General features: G+C 42.4%; 1 protein-coding gene across 5 annotated transcripts in view; it reads left to right on the top strand.

Moving 5' to 3' along the window:
* The window catches only part of NAALADL2 (N-acetylated alpha-linked acidic dipeptidase like 2), a 706,416-nt gene that overhangs the window by 669,427 nt on the left and 18,468 nt on the right, over nucleotides 1-18,521 (top strand). For 4 of the 5 annotated variants that reach the window (XM_081953457.1, XM_081953458.1, XM_081953460.1 and 1 more), the window contains exon 13: nucleotides 3,415-3,613. In XM_081953457.1, coding sequence (XP_081809583.1) covers nucleotides 3,415-3,613 — 199 coding nt within the window. Of the gene's footprint in view, nucleotides 1-3,414; nucleotides 3,614-13,379; nucleotides 14,130-18,521 lie in introns of those variants that run through there. The other variant, XM_081953461.1, reaches the window with a different exon arrangement.

Below are 18,521 nucleotides of genomic sequence, written 5' to 3'. Positions count from 1 at the left end.
ATCTATCATCTACTTACTATTATATTACACTGGAATATACATGTTGCATATTTTTCTGGCACTGCAGGTCTATCACATTAGCCTGTTGTGGTGTTATGTTGCATTTAAAAGTCTGACAGCCTATGGATAAAAGCTATTTTTCAGCCTATTTGTTTGGCTGGCTATGATTCTATATCTCCTGCCTGATAGTAGGAAAATAAAGAAATGCTGTCTAGGGTGAAACAGCAATTTTGTCCAGTGGGGCTAGGGGGGGGGGGCAACCTGGGTATATGTAAAAGAACCAGTGGTGGGATTTTAAAAAAAAATACTACCAGTTCTGTGGGCGTGGCTTGGTAGGCGTGGCTTGGTTGGGCGTGGCAGGGGAAGGTTACTGTAAAATCTCCATTCCCTCCCCACTGCAGAGAAAGGTTACTGCAAAATCCCCATTGCCTCCCGATCAGCTGGGACTCAGGAGGCAGAGAATAGATGGGGGCGGGGCCAGTCAGAGGTGGTATTTACCGGTTCTCCGAACTGCTCAAAATTTCCACTACTAGTTCTCAAGAACTGGTCAGAACCTGCTGAATACCACCTGAAAAGAACCCTTGGCAGGAATGTCTCTTGATTCTTCTTCAGTGTATAGTATCTTTTTGGCTATCTGTATATATTTATTGATCTCATCTTTTGTCAGTAAATGAATTGTATAGTTGTCAACAATATAGAAGAGATTTGTCATTGCCATCTCTCTAGCTTAGAGAGGACTATAAAGCACTGTGAAGCGATATATAAGTCTAAGTGCTATTGCTATTGCTAGCCATTTTAAACAAATAAAATCAAATCAAATCTAGTCTAGTTTATATCTTTGAAATGTTGCGGTAGTCGAAGGGATCTACTTACAAAGTCAAACCATGCTTATTTAACCCCATAATGTTGACCAAATACTAATCTCAGCTAAATCACATCTTAGATCTATTCTGATTTCAAACCATGGTGGTCATTGAAACATCCAGTTACTTGTGTTTTCCTTTCAAATCATCAGACACATGTTATCTTTATTTCAGGAAGTAAAATGTATGGTTTTAATAATTCTAATAATCTCATGAGTGTCGAAGGCTTGGTTTTGCTATAACTGAAAGGAGAAAGTTTGAATCATCCATTAATTTATCGCAGGGGCTAAAACTGGCACAACATGCCATTTAGAAATGCTTTCCAATATCAGCCTAAACAACTTTCAGCAACACTTTGAAGGGAGGGGGAAAAAACCGAGGGGATATGCAAACAATATTTCACTAAAAAGAAAACCATTTTCATTACCCTACAATTCCAGTTCCTGGGCCGTGTCTTTCTAAGTCAGGATTGATAATCTCATTTGGTTTATATTCAATTGTTAAATGAGTATAATCAAAGGTACTAGGAAAAAAAACATGGTGTTGATTTCTGAATTGTATGGCAAATATTTCATTGCAATTGCTGCATGTAACTAGATTTTAGACAGCTTTTTTTTACTACGCTGGCTGGATATTTATTCTAGAGATTTGGAATGAATGCGGTAACATTTCTCTTATAATGGGCAACAATGGATTTTTTAATACTTGTAAAATACGTGCTTCTGCCCTTAAGCATCTGTGTAGTGGTGGTGGTTTGTTTTTCAGAATATAACTGAGGTCGCCATATCATAAGTAAAACGTTTTTTTTCCCCTCTACGTTAGCTAAACCAGATTGACTGATTATGTGCCATCAGGTCTGTGCTAATTTTTAGCAACCACATGAACTGCCACAAACCAGGCCCTTCAATTCAACTCATAATGCACCCATTACTACTTTAATCCACATCCTCATTGCTGGTCTTTTCTTTCAACCCATCTTTCCAACAAAATGACCTTCTCATTATGTGCCTTAAAACAATGTACACAAAATGTGATAATCTGAGCCTAGTCATTTGTACCTTGAATCAGAACTCTGAATTGATTTGTTCTATGATCTATTTGTTTCATTTCTTGGCATTTTAGAGTGTCATATAGTTTCTGTAGAGGGGAATATCATTGCTTGCATAATTCTGATCTTTCGAGTAAGCTACCTATCTTCATCGTTACCCTACCAACTGCTAATTTGTGGCGTTTTTTTTCTTGAATCCCAGTTCCTTCACTAGCAATTCCAAAGGTGCTTTTTTCAGAAGGCAACTGGACTTTCTTGTGCTTTTTTTTTCTTTTGAAGATGTTTCGCTTCTCACCCAAGAAGCTTCTTGAGATTGATTTTTCACTCAATGTTAAAAGTATGTTCCACAAATCTCTGTCTTCAAGTCCTTCCACATGGGATTAAAGTCCAATTCAAGTTAGACTAGAAGACCTCCAAGGTCCCTTCCAGCTCTATTCTGATTGATTATTATTATTATAAATTTATGACCAGTATGTCTTCTATATAATAAGGACAACCCTATAGACAAGAGAGGGATATGGTGGCTCAGTGGCTAAGACTCTGAGCTTGTCAATCAGAAAAGTCAGCAGTTTGGCAGTTCAAATCCCTAGCGCCACATAATGGAGTGTCCCATTATGTCCCTGTTACTTGTGCCAGCTTCTGCCAATTTAACAGTTCGAAAACATGTAAAAATGCAAGTAGAAAAATAGGGACCACCTTTTGTGGGAAGGTAACAGCATTCTGTGCCCCTTTGGCATTTAGTCATGCCAGCCACATAACCATGGAGACGTCTTCGGACAGTGCTGGCTCTTCGGCTTTGAAACAGAGATGAGCACCACCTCCTAGAGTTGGGAACAACTAGCACATATGTACGAGGGGAGCCTTTACATTTACCTTTATATGCAAGAGACTTTTATTCTTATTTTTTAAAAAAAATTAACTATTTTTTATTAAAAATATTTTTTTTAAAATAAACTACTGTATTTAGTAAAAGAAATAATTTTAAGGCAACACATGTCAATGTTATTCTTCTAAGCAGATTATTATGGCATGGTTTAAAAGAGACTTTCCAGTAAACTCAGCCTGCAGCTTTTGGAACCATGACCCCTGCTGCAGTCAAGAGACAGACTGGCACCTCCCTTTAATACTCAGATGGGAATCTTCTAAAGAAGATTCTTCTTTAGCTTCTAAAGAAAGCCTAGATCACCATGCTGGTTGGGGAATTTTGGGAGTCCTCACATCTTCCACCTACCAAGGCTGGGAAACATTGGCCTTGATATTATGGTTAGACTAATTTGGAATCAGTATCCCAGATACACTTTATGGTTTAAGCAATATATGCTCCAAGTGCCAACTGGGTACAACTGGGCAACTTCTTTGTGTACAACTGGAAATGTAGACAACATCCCGCACTAACAGACATTCCCTGCTGAGTTGTGTAAAACTATCACAATGAAATGAAACAGTGACCTAGTATGTCAATAAAGCTAAAGCTGTTTTTGTATCTTATTCCTTTATTAACAGATGAGCCTCATAATTCTGGCAATTTGCTGAAGGTGGCCTATGCTTTACGGGAGAGCGCAGAATTGTTTCAATCAGATGAGATGCGGCCAGCCAATGACCCAAAGGAAAGAGCTCCTGCCCGTATCAGGATGTTGAATGACATACTGCAGAGTCTCGAGAAAAACTTCTTAGTTTCAGGTGTTCCACCAGGGTTTTACAGGTAAAAGCAGAACTTCACATCCTTATGTCAACTACCATATTTTTCGGAGTATAAGACGCACTGGAGTATAAGACGCACCAAGTTTTGAAGAGGGAGATATTTTTTTAAAAGTAGGTAGGTAAATAGAGGGAGAGATGGAGAGAGAAAGAGAGAGAGAGAGAGAGATACAATAGGTAGGTAGGGAGAGTGAGTAGTTAGGTAGTTAGGTAGATAAAGGGATATATATATGGAGAGAAATACAGTAGGTAGGTAGGGAGAGAGAGAGAGTAGGTAGGTAGGCAGATGTTTCCAGGTGTATTTATCCATGTGCCGGAGAACTAAATTGTTGACAATCTGCAGCACCTAAGACTTTGTTTCTGCTGGCACAGCACTTGATCAACGTAATTCTCATCAGTTAAAGAGCTTTCCAAAAGGGAAAAAAAAAGTTTTTACACTCTGCAAACCTCCCAAAAATGGCCCGTTTTTCACAAAAATGGGCCCGTTGTTGTTTTTTTAAGCCATGAATAGCTTTTAGGAGGCTTGCAGAGTGCTCCTGGGGGGACGGGGGGAGGCAAAAATGAGCAAAAACCAGCCTGTTTTTTTGCAAAAACAGGCCCATTTTTGTCAAAACAAATTGCATGCATAGCTTTTAGGAAACTTATAGAGTGCTGCTGGGGGCTGGGGGGCAAAATACAGGCCATTTGTTGCTCATTTCTGCCCTCCCCAGCCCCCAGGAGCTCTCTAAAAGCCTCCATAAGGCTATGCACGGCCATTTTGGTGAAGGGGCATGGCTTCGGGAGGCAAAAAATGTTGCATTCAGTGTATAAGACGCACCCAAATTTTCAGCCTTTTTTTTGGGGGGGGGAGGCAAAAATGTGCATCTTATACTCCAAAAGTACGGTAGTATGGTCATTTTACTTGTCTTCTGAAGCTGCCTTTCTCTGCATCTTATTATATTGTTGTATATATAACAAGATACCACTAAAAGAAATGCAATCCATACCAAAGAAACCCAGCATGCAATTTTTTTTAACAGTTCAGCACAACATCATCCTTCTTGGGATGTATTGCTAACAAGGAAAATCAGTGGAAGATTATTTTGGTCTTTTTTGTAGGGGAGACAGATTTCAAAAGCAAAATGTCCGCTAGGTTGTAGCTGTTAAACATTATTATTGTTATAGACACACCAATATGATATCACAGCTAATAGTTCTTTAACTGGTGTTGACCTTCATAAGCATCAGGTTCTTCCCCAAAATTAGGACATTGTTAATGTAACAGTAAACTATATGTGCAAATCTCAGCAATGTAGACTTTTACAATTGACAGATGGAGATTTTGTCAAAGCGCAGGTTTTCTAAGGACTGTCCAAGGTTTTCTGGTATGGCATTCAGTGTGCTGATAACTGCTGGGGCCACCACAGCGGATTTATGCCATAATATTTCGGTTTCAGTTTTCAGATCTTGATATTTTGTGATCTTCTTCAATTTCTTGTCTTTTATCGTCACATCTATTTATCCACATTTTCTTCTTGTCAACCACAGTTATATGATCCAAGATTTTATCCGCTTGCATTCAGAAATCCATATTGTTTTAACCTCATTTGAAACTACTTTTTCATTCAAACATTCCCACCATTTTTCCCATTTCTAGGACATTACCATTTTTGTAGATGTTCCAAGAAATCCAGTATGTATCCAGTTTATGAATTTATTTATTTTGATATTTGGGGTTTTTATTTTTATTCACCTTTATTATCATTGTTTCCTATCATTATTATATTATAAGAATGGCAACTCAGATGACAGAGAGGTCTTGGAGGCATTGTGAAAGATGCTGGTAGTGCATTAGATTTAAGGAGGGAAAAGTACTTTGGAGAGCACAGAGCTGCTTATGCAAGGTTGAGATTCAGCCTATTCGGATTGGTTTGAGTGAACCAATAGCTCTGATGATCAACTGAGAGCAAACCAGTTCGCTGGTGTAGCTGCAATGTGCAAATATATTCATTCGTATCTAGGGATGTGGTGGCTCAATGGCTAAGATGCTAAGCTTGTCGATCAGAATGGTCGGCAGTTTGGCAGTTCGAATCCCTAGCGCCATGTAATGGAGTGATCTCCCATTACTTGTCTCAGCTTCTACCAACCTAGCAGTTCAAAAGCATGTAATGCAAGTAGAAAAATAAGGACCACCTTTGGTGGAAATGTAACAGCGTTCCGTGCACCTTCAACATTTAGTAATGCCGGCCACATGACCATGGAGATGTCTTTGCACAGTGCTGGCTCTTTGGCTTTGAAATAGAGATTAGCACTGCTCCCTAGAGTCAGGAATGACTAGCACATATGTGCAAGGGGAACCTTTAACTTACTAGAACCCATGAATGGCTCATTTCCTTACCACAGCAAAGCCACCTAGCCATCAATCACCTAATATTGCCAATCAGTATTCACAAGTTGAACTGTGGTGGAATTACCAACTAAAAAACAGAGTGGGGGGAAATGTAGCAGCTAAAGCTTCTGTGAGGGAGGAAATGACACAAGCTGGATTTGTGAAGACCTTATCTGCCAGTTTATATCAATCTGGCAAGCTTCTTGTAAACAGGTTATCAAAAATAAAGAAACGGCTTATTCATAGCTTACTCTAACACTCAATATCTTAGAGCTTTAGAAGCTCCATATCCTCAGCCAAAAACATCGGGCAGCTTCTGTTAAGAACTCTGGAGAGAAAATTCTATAATGTCCTGACATTAATACGTGTGGATATTCATAAAGGTCGATGCATTAAACAATAGACTTTGTTTGATTTCTCTTCTTAAGGTGGAAACATATTGAACCAGCCTGAGATTCTTATTTCTGAAAAATATACATTCAATGCAATACAATACAATACAATAGCAGAGTTGAAAGGCACCTTGGAGGTCTTCTAGTCAAACCCCCTGCCTAGGCAGGAAACCCTATACCGTTTCAGACAAATGGCTATCCAACATCTTCTTAAAGACTTCCAGTGTTGGGGCATTCACAACTTCTGGAGGCAAGCTGTTCCACTGATTAATTGTTCTAACTATCAGAAAGTTTCTCCTCAGTTCTAAGTTGCTTCTCTCCTTGATTAGTTTCCACCCATTGCTTCTTGTTCTACCCTCAGGTGCTTTGGAGAATAGCTTGACTCCCTCTTCTTTGTGGCAACCCCTGAGATATTGGAACACTGCTATCATGTCTCTCCTAGTCCTTCTTTTCATTAAAACTAGATATACCCAGTTCCTGCAACTGTTCTTCATATGTTTTAGTCTCCAGTCCCCTAATCATCTGTTGCTCTTCTCTGCACTCTTTCTAGAGTCTCCACATCTTTTCTACATCATGGTGACCAAAACTGAATGCAGTATTCCAAGTATTAAAGCGGTATTAACACTTCACTATTAACACTTCACTATTCCATTGAATCTACTGAGAATGGATTGTTCTTCTTCAATATTTTAGATGGCTTCTACAATTTTGAAAAATAAGAATTTCCATATAGCAAATGGGAAAGAAATGGAAGAGGAGAAAAAAGACAACACTCCCACACTGGAGACCTTGTTTTGCACTGTGTTTCATTCTGGAGCAGAGATTTATAACTGAGTTATAAACCTCTGAAATAATGGTTTATAATGGAAATGCTGGCAGATCTTTAACTATAGCAGCAAAAACAGTGCTGTAATAAATACAAAGCTTCATTGGTAAACAGAAATTTAGGATGCTGTTTGCAGGCTTGACCTTCAGGCTCCAACTGCGCATAGATCATTAAGATTCCATAAATACTATAATTTACTGCCTTGTGAAGATAGAATATATTTTCATAATAAAGCACATATTCTTTAAGGGGTACGGAACCTGTACAATTATTGTCTTCTATATAGTCATTGAGACTTACATTATTCAGTGTAGTTATTGTACTTGACGAAAGTAGAGGGATAACTCACAGACGCTATTAGACATCAACATCTTCCAACATTGTGAATTCTACAGTTTTAATTCATGGAAAATATATGAATGGAAACTAACCAAACAACCTGCAAGTAAGGAGAAATTTCCTGTAAGTGACAACAATTAACCAGTGGAATAGCTTGCCTTCAGAAGTTGTGGGTTCTTCATCACTGGAGGCTTTTAAGAAGAGAGTTGTCTGAAATGGTATTGGGTCTCCTACTTGAGCAGGGGGGTTGGACTAGAAGGTCCCTTCCACCAGAAGAAAGAGGAGGAGGAGGAGGAGGAGGAGGAGGAGGAGGAGGAGGAGGAGGAGGAGGAGGAGGAGGAGGAGGAGGAGGACCTGGCAGATGTACTCATACAATATGCTAAGTTGGGTTAGTGTTAATGTTGGTTTGACTTCATACAGCTTAGTATGCTGTGAGAACCCACACCCTTACACTGTATGAGTACATCTGCTAGGTTTTTTACCGACTTAGTTAAGAGTATTGTCTGAACCCAACCTTTTCTTGCTTTGAACTTGCATCTCTTTTTTAACCTGATCCAGTCACTATAATACAACCACTGAGCAAAACGATGACGAAAGCCTGAAATTTAAATTCAAATACTACACAAGGCATTATTCTTAGCCACGAACCAAGAAGTGATAACCATAACTGTATGTATGATTGCAACTCTTTATACTTCATCATGTCTTCGGTACATGCATTCAGTAGCTCCAGAGTGTAAAATTACAACATTAATATCACATTTTTCATGAAATTCAGCACATTGTATTCAATGACTACAAGAATACTTGAAAAAGCTATTAGTAACAAATGGAATGGTGAAGGACATCTTGTTTAAAATATTACTGGCTGTTCTCAAAAGTGTGATTTGAACTATAGCAAAATTATGAAGTGCAAACAGCAAACATCACTCTCTTGTCTGCAGCCAAGCAACTGAAGTTTTGCTCATAATAATACTCTACTTTGTAACTGAGAGAAAGTTTGCACTAGCAGTTAGCCTGTCCTTTTGTAAGCAAATGCTACTTATACAGGAAATTCTGCCACGATTCATGGAATAGAATCTTGCTTTAATAGCAGTCAAATAGGTATACTATAGGTACATTGTAAGTACACTTTGTCAAGGACCTTGGAGTACACATATCAAATGATCTAAGCGCCAGAGCTCACTGTAACCAAAATCAATCAATCAATCAATCAAACTTTTATTTATAAACCGCGCCCTTTCCTAAGCAGGACTCGGGGCGGTGTACAGTCATTATTAAAAACCATATACATATCAAAATAGAATACATATACATAAACATAGACATAGACGGAGGAGGTAGAAAATATACTGTACCATATTTAATTAAAATACAAATAAGATTAAAATTCCCTTAAAAATTCCACAATAAGATGTTTGCCAGGAGGTGAAAGATGGAGCTATAAATCGGCTAAGCCAGCTAATTGGAACAGGTGGGTCTTAAGCTTCTGTCGGAAGGAGCGGAGGTCGTTAATAGTTCTAATATCGGGGGGGAGGTCATTCCAGAGGGTTGGGCCCATCACAGAGAAGGCTCTACTCCTAGGCGCCACCCGTTGGCACTGCTTGGCGGATGGCACATGGAGGAGTCCCTCCCTGTGAGAGCGAATAGGTCTTAGAGATGTGTGAGGTGAGATGCGATCCCGCAGGTAACTAGGTCCCATGCCATGGAGTGCTTTAAAGATAGTAACCAACACCTTGAAACGCACCCGAAAAACCACAGGCAGCCAGTGCAGCTCACGCAGGAGAGGTGTTATATGGGAGTATCTTGTTCCTCCCATGATGGCCCGCGTGGCCGCATTCTGAACTAGCTGTAGTCTTCGGGTGCATCTCAAGGGGAGCCCCATGTAGAGAGCATTGCAGTAGTCCAGGCGGGACGTCACCAGCGCATGAGTGACTGTGCGTAGGGCGTCCCGATCCAATAGGAGGCGCAATTGGCGCACCAGGCGAACCTGGTGGAACGCCCCCCTCGCCACGGCTGTCACATGGTCATCCATCAACAGCCGGGCATCAAGGAGGATGCCCAAATTGCGCGCCCGTTCCACGGGGGGCAGTTGTTCGCCCCCTATGGCCAGCGATGGCATCCACTGGTTGAACCGGGGTGCCGGTAGCCACAGCCACTCAGTCTTGGAGGGGTTGAGTTTAAGTCTGTTGTCCCCCATCCAGACCCGGACGGCTTCCAAACACCGGGACATCATTTCGACGGCCTCGTTGGGGTGGTTTGGGGTGGAAATGTACAGCTGCGTATCATCAGCGTACAGATGGTATCCAACCCCAAAACCACGGATGATCTCACCCAGCGGCTTCATGTATGTGTTGAACAGGAGGGGCGAGAGGACCGACCCCTGTGGCACCCCACAGGTGCGTGGCCTCAGGGTCGACCTCTGCTCCCCTGCCAACACACACTGCATCCGGTCAGAGAGGTAGGAGCGGAACCACCGCAAAACAGTGCCCCCTAAGCCCACCTCTTCCAGCCGGCGCAATAAGATCCCATGGTCGATGGTATCGAAAGCCGCTGATAGATCTAATAGGACCAGGATAGAGGAACAACCCCTATCTCTGGCCCTCCAGAGATCATCTACCAACGCGACCAAGGCCGTCTCCGTGCTGTGACCGGGTCGAAAGCCGGACTGGCGTGGGTCTAGATAGTCTGCTTCCACCAGGTGATGTGGGAACTGTTGTGCCACCACACTCTCTACAACCTTCGCTAAAAAGGGAAGGTTGGAGACGGGACGGTAATTAGCTAGCTCCTCCGGATCCAGGAAAGGCCTCTTGAGCAGGGGCCTCACCACCACCTCTTTCAAGGCGGCCGGCAAGGACCCCTCCTCAAGTGAAGCGTTCACCAGACCCAGGAGTCAGCCTCGTGTAACCTCCCAGGATGCCAGTACAAGCCAGGAGGGACACGGGTCCAGTAAACATGAGGTGGCTCGCAGTCGCCCACGTAACCTGTCCAAATCCTCGGGGGCAACAGAGTCAAACCCCTCCCAGCGTGGTGTCTCAAGACTTGCTTCCGACGTCTCCCCTGGTCCACTGAAGGGGGCCCATCCACACCGGATCTGATCGATTTTGTCCTGCAGATATTCCCCAAACTCCTCTGCTCTACCCTGCAAAGGGGCTTCCCGCGGCCTCTGTGATAAGAGGGAGCGGGTCACCCGAAACAGGGTGGCAGGGCGGTTATCCGCGGACGCAATAAGAGCGGCACAGTGTCTACGTTTGGCCGCTGTCAGTGCCACAAGGTAGGTCCGTAAATAGGCTATTACCTGTGTTCGGTCAGATTCGGAGCGTGAGGACCTCCACCTGCTTTCTAGGCGTCTCTTGTGGCGTTTCATCACCCTCAGCTCCTCGGAGCCAAGGAGCCAGGGTGGTTCGTTGCCGCAGGAGAGGCCGCAAAGGCGCTTTCCGGTCCAAGGCCCCAGCAGCCGCTCTATTCCAAGCGGCCACTAGGTCCTCCATCCGGGAGCGGGTCAGGACTACAGGAAGTGGCCCAAGCTCCGTCTGGAACCTATCCGGTTCCATCAGTCGCCTGGGGCAGAACCATCTGGGACAATCAGGTTCCGCCTCCCTGCAGTGGGGGGTAGCACCGGGGAAGTCGAGCCGGAGAGATGAGTGGTCTGACCATGACAGGGGTGTAATAACTAGATCCCCTATTCCCAGATCACTCGTCCACTGTCCAGATACAAAAACAAGGTCCAGTGTGTGCCCACCTTCGTGTGTGGGGCCCTGAATTAATTGGGTCAGGTCCATGGCTGACATGGAAGCCATGAACTCCCGAGCTACCTCGGATGCTTCGCCCGTTGACGGCAGGTTGAAATCCCCCATAACCACAAGTTTGGGGGTATCAACTGCCGTCTCTGCGATCAGCTCGAGGAGCTCAGGCAGGGCCGCTGATGCATAGCAAGGAGCCAAGTATACAATCAGCAATCCCAACTGCCTCCCTGGGCCCCATTTCACACCAAGGGACTCACACCCGGAGATCTGTGGCACAGTGAACTCCCTCGGTTCCAGACTCTCCCGTATAATTACCGCCACCCCACCACCCTTACCCAGGGCCCGCGGCTGATGAAATGCACTGTAACCTGGCGGGCACATCTCCACGAGGGGCAAACCACCCTCGTGGCCCAACCAGGTCTCCGTTATCCCTGCAAGGTCCGGCTCCGCCTCTGAGATCAACTCATTAATGAGGGGGGCCTTGTTAACAACGGACCTTGCATTGCAGAGCATCAGCCTCAGGCCCTGGATCTGTAGATCCTGGCCACCTAGGCTGCGGGGGTTGGTACAAGCGACCGGGCGTGTCCAACAGCCACGGTCTCCCAACCGACTACGAGATTTTGTTCGGTCCTCGCACCCACCCCTCCCCACGACTGTTGGAATAAAACAACCCTCTGTAGGAATGTCATTTTCCCTCCCCCTCCCCACTCCGCTCACTCCCTCCTTGACCTCACCTGTTCGCCTGGCTAAAGTCCTCCTCCTGGCCTGATCCCTCCCACCCACCTGGAACCCCCTAAAATGGATAAAAAACATCTAGTTAAAAACCCCCTAAGTCTTCGCTTCCTCCACCAAATGCATTACCAAAAAGGCATTAAGAGTTGTTAATGCCAATCTTACGAAGCTTCTTCTCTGGTAATATTGAACTGCAAACTAGGGCATACAAAATCTTTGCTAGACCAATTCTCGAATACAGCTTATCTGTCTGGAATCCGCACTGTATATAGGACATTAACACAACTGAGCGAGTCCAGATGTATTTCACGAGAAGAGTCCTCCACTCCTCTGCTCGCAACAGAATCCCTTGTGCCACCAGGCTTGAAATTTTGGGCTTGGACAACCTAGAACTATGCCGCCTACGGTCTGACCTAAGTGTAGTACACAAAATTATCTGCTACAATGTTCTACCTGTCAATGACTACTTCAGCTTCAATCACAACAATACACAAGCACACAAGAGATACAAATTCAAAGTAAAGAGCTCCAAACTCGATTGCTGAAAATACAACTTCAGCAACAGAGTGGTCAATGCCTGGAATGCACTATCTGAGTCTGTTGTTACATCCTCAAACCCCATAACTTTAACTTTAAATTATCTACTGTTGACCTCACCCCATTCCTAAGAGGTCAGTAGGGGCGTGCATAAGTGCACCAGCATGCCTAATGTCCCTGTCCTACTGTCCCCATTTATTTGTACCCATTTCCTGTGCTCTTATTCATGTTTATTCTTATTCCTGTTATCTTGTATATGAGTGACTAGATAGATAAATAGATGATAGATAGATAGATAGATAGATAGATGATAGATAGATAGATAGATAGATAGATAGATAGATAGATAGATAGATAGATAGATAGATAGATGATAGATAGATGGGTTAAGCACCCTTTTCTTCTACTTGGCTGGGTTCTTTGGATTTTGGGAGATCAATACTGAGGTACTTATTGGGTACAGTTGGCCCTGAATGTATGTCCACAATTGGGACTGGAATTTTGGTCACTAAATGAAATGGTCATCAAACAACTACACCTGCTTTTATGACCATTTTTACGGCAGTTGCAAACTAGCTTCCCCAATTGATTTGAATTGTTCGAAGCCAGCTGAGAATGTTGTAACTGAAGATTATGGGATGCAAGACACTGCAACCATCATAAATGTGAGCAGATTGCTAAGCACTCAAATTGCGATCACATGACTTCTGAGTTTGTGTGATGGTCGTAACTTCAAGGACTAGTCATAAATCACATTTTCCAAGGCCATAATAACTTTGAATTGCCATTAAATGAATGGCTATAAATTAAGGACTACTTCTATTTGGCAGATGTTTTGCAAAACCTCTATATTCGGCATAATCACAGAGGAAAAAAAGTAAAGTATTAAACAAAACAACATCAAAATCATCTCTGATTCCACAAAAATCACAATGAGTAGTTTCTAACAATGAAGTTCTCATTTAACCATGATATTACAACACAGAAGTAGAAGTGGCCTAACTTCTGAAGTCTTCTTGCAGAATTAAACACTGTGGGTGAGATGGCCATTGAGAATGGTTACACAAGGAACTATTACAGTGTTTCTCAGCAATTTTCAATTGTGTGGACTTCAACATCCAGAATTTCCCAGCCAGCAACCCTTTACCTACTAGCTTGAAATATTTGGGCATAGGAACAAGAAATCACTCGGTGGTATTTGCAATAGTCTTGATGATTAAGTGCTACCTTTGTGAAGAACTATTAGGAAGAGGTAGAATGAGGAAAATATGTCTGAACTTAGGACTCCATCCCTGACCTAAAATATAATAATACTTGACACTCAATATCGTAGAGAGGAATTTTTGGATTGATCTCAGAAGTAGAACTTCCTTCTCAATGTTTAAACTAAACCCATTTTCCAGCAGGTTCCCCCAGTGTGTTCACTGGGCTGAAATAAATTGCCATTCCTATTTTGCCTTTAGGATCCATATAACAGATACAGTATCTTCTGTACTAAACAAAATATACTGGAATTTCCTAGATGCTTTATTATCCTCACACTCTTCAATCCTTTCCAACTCATTAATATCCTTCCTAGATTGTGTGCTTACTGATTGGAATATGCTAAATGAGGGGTTAGATTCAATAATGTGTATCTACCCCCTGCTGCGTATGTATCCATTACCAAAGTACTGTCAATAAAATCCTGCAAAAGATTGTCTAGGAAGTGGCTTCTTCTTTGTCCATTCCCCAAATCCAGCGAACAAAAATACATTCCTGCAACAAACATTTCTGCAACAAACAAAAATACATTTCTGAAAGCGGCTTGCAAAAATAGGTCATTGCATTTTAAATCAGACTTTGCATAAGAGAAATTACTTTTAAAATCTATTTGAGGCATAATATCTGTAATAAGGAATGACAACTGAGTATTTTATGTTAAAGATTTGTACCGTTGGGAATTTATGCTAAAACTATGTGTAGTGGAAGTTTCTTAGAAAAGCAACATATGCTGAAAGATGCAGATAGAAATAGGTATAGATTTTTTAAATGGATTGTATTTTTTAAGCAAGACATTAATTAAATTAGTATGGAACACTAATCAAATTATGTTGAATGTACATATCTACATGGGATATCTGCAATGATAAGCAAATAGTTCTTTCATTTATTTTTGAGATTTCCCCCACCCCCGCAATGTATTTCTCCTAATATGAACTGTAAAAATTTTGCTACTAGTATAAAAGAGCAATGGTGCAAAACTAAATACAGGCATCCAGATGAAACACTCTCACATAGATCTGTAGCAAAGCGGCTGTTTCAGTAACAACTGAGTATAATAGGGTCAATGAATTCTACATGGGTAAGGCCATACTTGGAACTGAGTATGTCTAGTCTGATGAAAAGAAGGACTAGGGGTGACATGATAGCTGTTTTCACATATCTCAGGGGCTGCCACAAAGAAGAGGGAGGCAAGCTATTCTCCAAAGCACCTGAGGGCAGGAAAAAAGCAATGGGTGAAAACTAATGAAGGAGAGAAGGAAATTAGAACTAAGGAGAAATTTCCTGACAGTTAGAACAATTAATCAGTGAAACAACTTGCCTCCAGAAGTTGCAAATGCTCCAGTAGTGGAAGTTTTTAAGAAGAGATTGGATAACTATTTGTCTGAAGTACTATTGGGTTTCCTGCCTAACCAGAGGGTTGGACTAGAAGACCTCCAAGGTCCCTTCCAATTCTGTTATTCTGTTTTGTGTTTTTTTTCTGTTACATACTATTAACGAGTATTCTTTTGGTGCTGTCATTCAAGCAATTATGAGTTCATATAACACTACAATTATCTAGGCCAGTGTTTCTCAGCCTTAGCGACTTTAAGAAGAAGAATTCAGTTCCCAGAATTCGCCAGAAAGATGGAAACACTGATATAGATCATATTTCACCATGTTGGCTTTTAGTGAACATTTCGCTGAGCTCTAGGTGTACTATGTATAGGGCATTTTTCTTCTTTACTAGGATAGTAACTTTCTCAACGAGGGTTAGTTTGAGCCGATTTGTCTGCATTTAATTCACTGGCTCCTAGTAATTGTGGTATGTTCCTCCAGGAACTGTCAAATATGCTGTTAAATATTATAATAAGCTTTCCCAGAATAGAGGTCAAGCTAACAGATTGATGGCTTCCTTAGTCTTTGTTTCCTCTTTGCAGATGGAAATATCATTTGCTCTCTTTCAGCTGTCTAGGATATCATCACTCATCCAGGAGTTCTCAAAGATGACTAAGGATGGTTCTGTGACCACCTCCGCTAATTCTTACAGTACCCTAACAATCCACCTGGCCTTGGAGAGTTGAATTTGTTTAACTTTGTTCGATTTAGAGTTAGAATAACTTAGATAACCTAATTTTGCGAAGCTTCTTCTCTGGCAACACTCTATTGCTAACTAGGGCATATAAAACCTTTGCCAGACCAATTCTTGAATACAGCTCATCCGCCTGGAACCCACATTGTATATCGGACATTAACACAATTGAGCGGGTTCAGAAGTATTTCACGAGAAGAGTCCTCCACTCCTCTACTCACAATAGAATTCCCTCTGCCGCTAGGCTTGAAATTTTGGGCTTGGTCAACCTGGAACTGCGCTGCCTGCAGTTCGATCTAAGCACAGTACACAAAATTGTCTGCTATAACATCTTGCCTCTCAATGACTTCTTCAGCTTCAATCACAATAATTACATGGGCAAACAATCGATACAAACTCAAGGTAAATCACTTCAAACTCGATTGCAGAAAATACAACTTCAGCAACAGAGTGGTCAACCCCTGCAATGCTTTATCCAACTCCGTTGTTACATCCCCAAACCCCCCAGCTTCGATCTCAAACTGTCCACCTCACCCCATTCTTAAGAGGTCCGTAAAGGGGGTGTGCATAAGTATAGAGCATGCCTACTCTCCTTGTGCTACTGTCCCCATTTATCTGTATTTACTTCCTTTGTTCATGTTTATGTTCATACCTATACTTGTTATCTTGTACCTGTTTGACAAACAAACAAGCAAATAAACAAGCAAACTTTACTGTCACTTTAAATGTACACTAATTGGCAGAGATTAAAATGAAATTTCGTTACATACAGTCTCAAAGGGTCATCACCTTCAATATATACGATGTGAACATGACAAACAAACAAACATAAGAGAAATAAATATTATGCATATACTCACATACCCACATCTCTTATTATATGACACAGAGAAACAGCAGTCTAGTTCAGATGTATACATGTACATATTATCTGTTATTCCTTCTCTATCCATCTTAAGCTTCAGTTCCCTCCTGTACTGTAGCATAATGTGGACTAGTAGAGCTCTACTAAGGACATATTCAATCAGTGTTGGGTTACGACCGGTACGCCCTGGTACAGGTGTAACAGTGCCTGCCGGGAGCACCAGGTATTGTTCCGGTACGGTGTTCTGGAGTGCCCACCTGCCTGCCCACGCTCCTTACTAGTATTTGAAGTTTTTGGGGCTTCCGTGTGCACACACCGAGCGTACAGCGCCTGCGCAATGCTCCACCAAGCAGCTGGAGCATTGCGGAGGCGTCACAGAACGTCATGGGCGATAAGTACGCATCTTCATGCTGTGTGCGCGCATGCTGCACGCATTCATCTGGTGGACGCCTGGCCCCATTGCACTGTACCTGCTGCACCAGGATCCGGAACCCACCACTGTATTCAACCTAGGAGATTAAAAATAGGGGCATCTGCCTGTGAAACAGCTTCCATAAAAGAGTAAAATCCTGGGCTGAGGTAAAGAACATTGGGGAGATGTTAAATTTAGGATCTAGCCCAGCTAATTGGTGCCAGAGTTAAGTAATTTGTGTGCCTGGTTATATTTAGCTCTGCTTTCTTCTTACTTGGGATCACTTGGGATCATTTGCAGTAGAGTAGCAAGTTTCTAGTATTCTATTATCAGGTCACCACTTTCTTCTTGTAATGGCTTGTACTCTGTTTGGCTTTCCTTTCAATCCTAACATTCATTAAAATTCAGTCCTCTAAAGTCCAGTATAAAGACCTGCCTCTTCTCAGTACCTCATCACCTGGTTATTATAGGTTCAAGGATACCATGATTGCTTTTCCCCAGCTTCTGGTCACTTTCATTTCTTCAGTGATTTTACTCTATTTGTGAAGTCCATGTCCAGATAGCAGAATCTTTGTTCTTTTTTCTACCTTCTGACCTAGTCATTACTACTCTTGTTTCTTTTTCTTCTGATCCAAACAGGATTTCCATGTTCTGATGAAATTATGATGAATTTCTCTCTCTCTCTCTTTCTCTCCCTCTCTCTCTTTCTTTGTGTATGTATGTGTGTGCCTGTTCCAGTGGTGGGTTCCGGATCCCATTGCAACCAGTATGGTGCAATGGGGCCCGGCGTCCACCACATGAATGCACGCATGCGTCCTTACCTCCTGTGATGCTCTGCAACGCCTCAGCAACACTCCAGCTGCTCGGCGGAGCATTGCACAGGCGCCGTATGCTCCATGCACATGTGCAGAAGGGCCAAAGAGCTCAGATACAGGTAAGGAGGATGGTGGGTGGACCTTCCGGAGCACCATACCGGAACGGTACCCAGTGCTCCCAGCAGGCACCGGTTTGCTCGTACTGGGGTGTACTCCCTGCAACCCACCACTGGTCTGTTCATATGTAAAATAAACCTTTCTTGCCAGATCATTCTGCTGTCTAATTAAAGGCAAAGAGTTATAAGTGTTCAGATTGACTCAAAGTTATACATGAAGTTCATTGGCCAACAGTAAAAAGATGTCTATTACAGTGAGATTTTCCAGGATTTTTTTAAAATATCCTAATCTAGCCAACTGCTTTGGTATTGTTAGGTCATCTAGTGGTCTACCATCCCCATGTGCAGGTGTCCTTAGCTTCTGGAGATGAGCTGAATGATACCCTCATACATACATAGTACAACTCCACCACCCTTTATGCTGGGCCTA

Source organism: Natrix helvetica, assembly GCF_964273705.1.
Source record: "Natrix helvetica genome assembly, chromosome: 5".
Taxonomy (NCBI): Eukaryota; Metazoa; Chordata; class Lepidosauria; order Squamata; family Natricidae; genus Natrix; species Natrix helvetica.
This window is presented reverse-complemented; position numbering and strand designations above follow the sequence as displayed.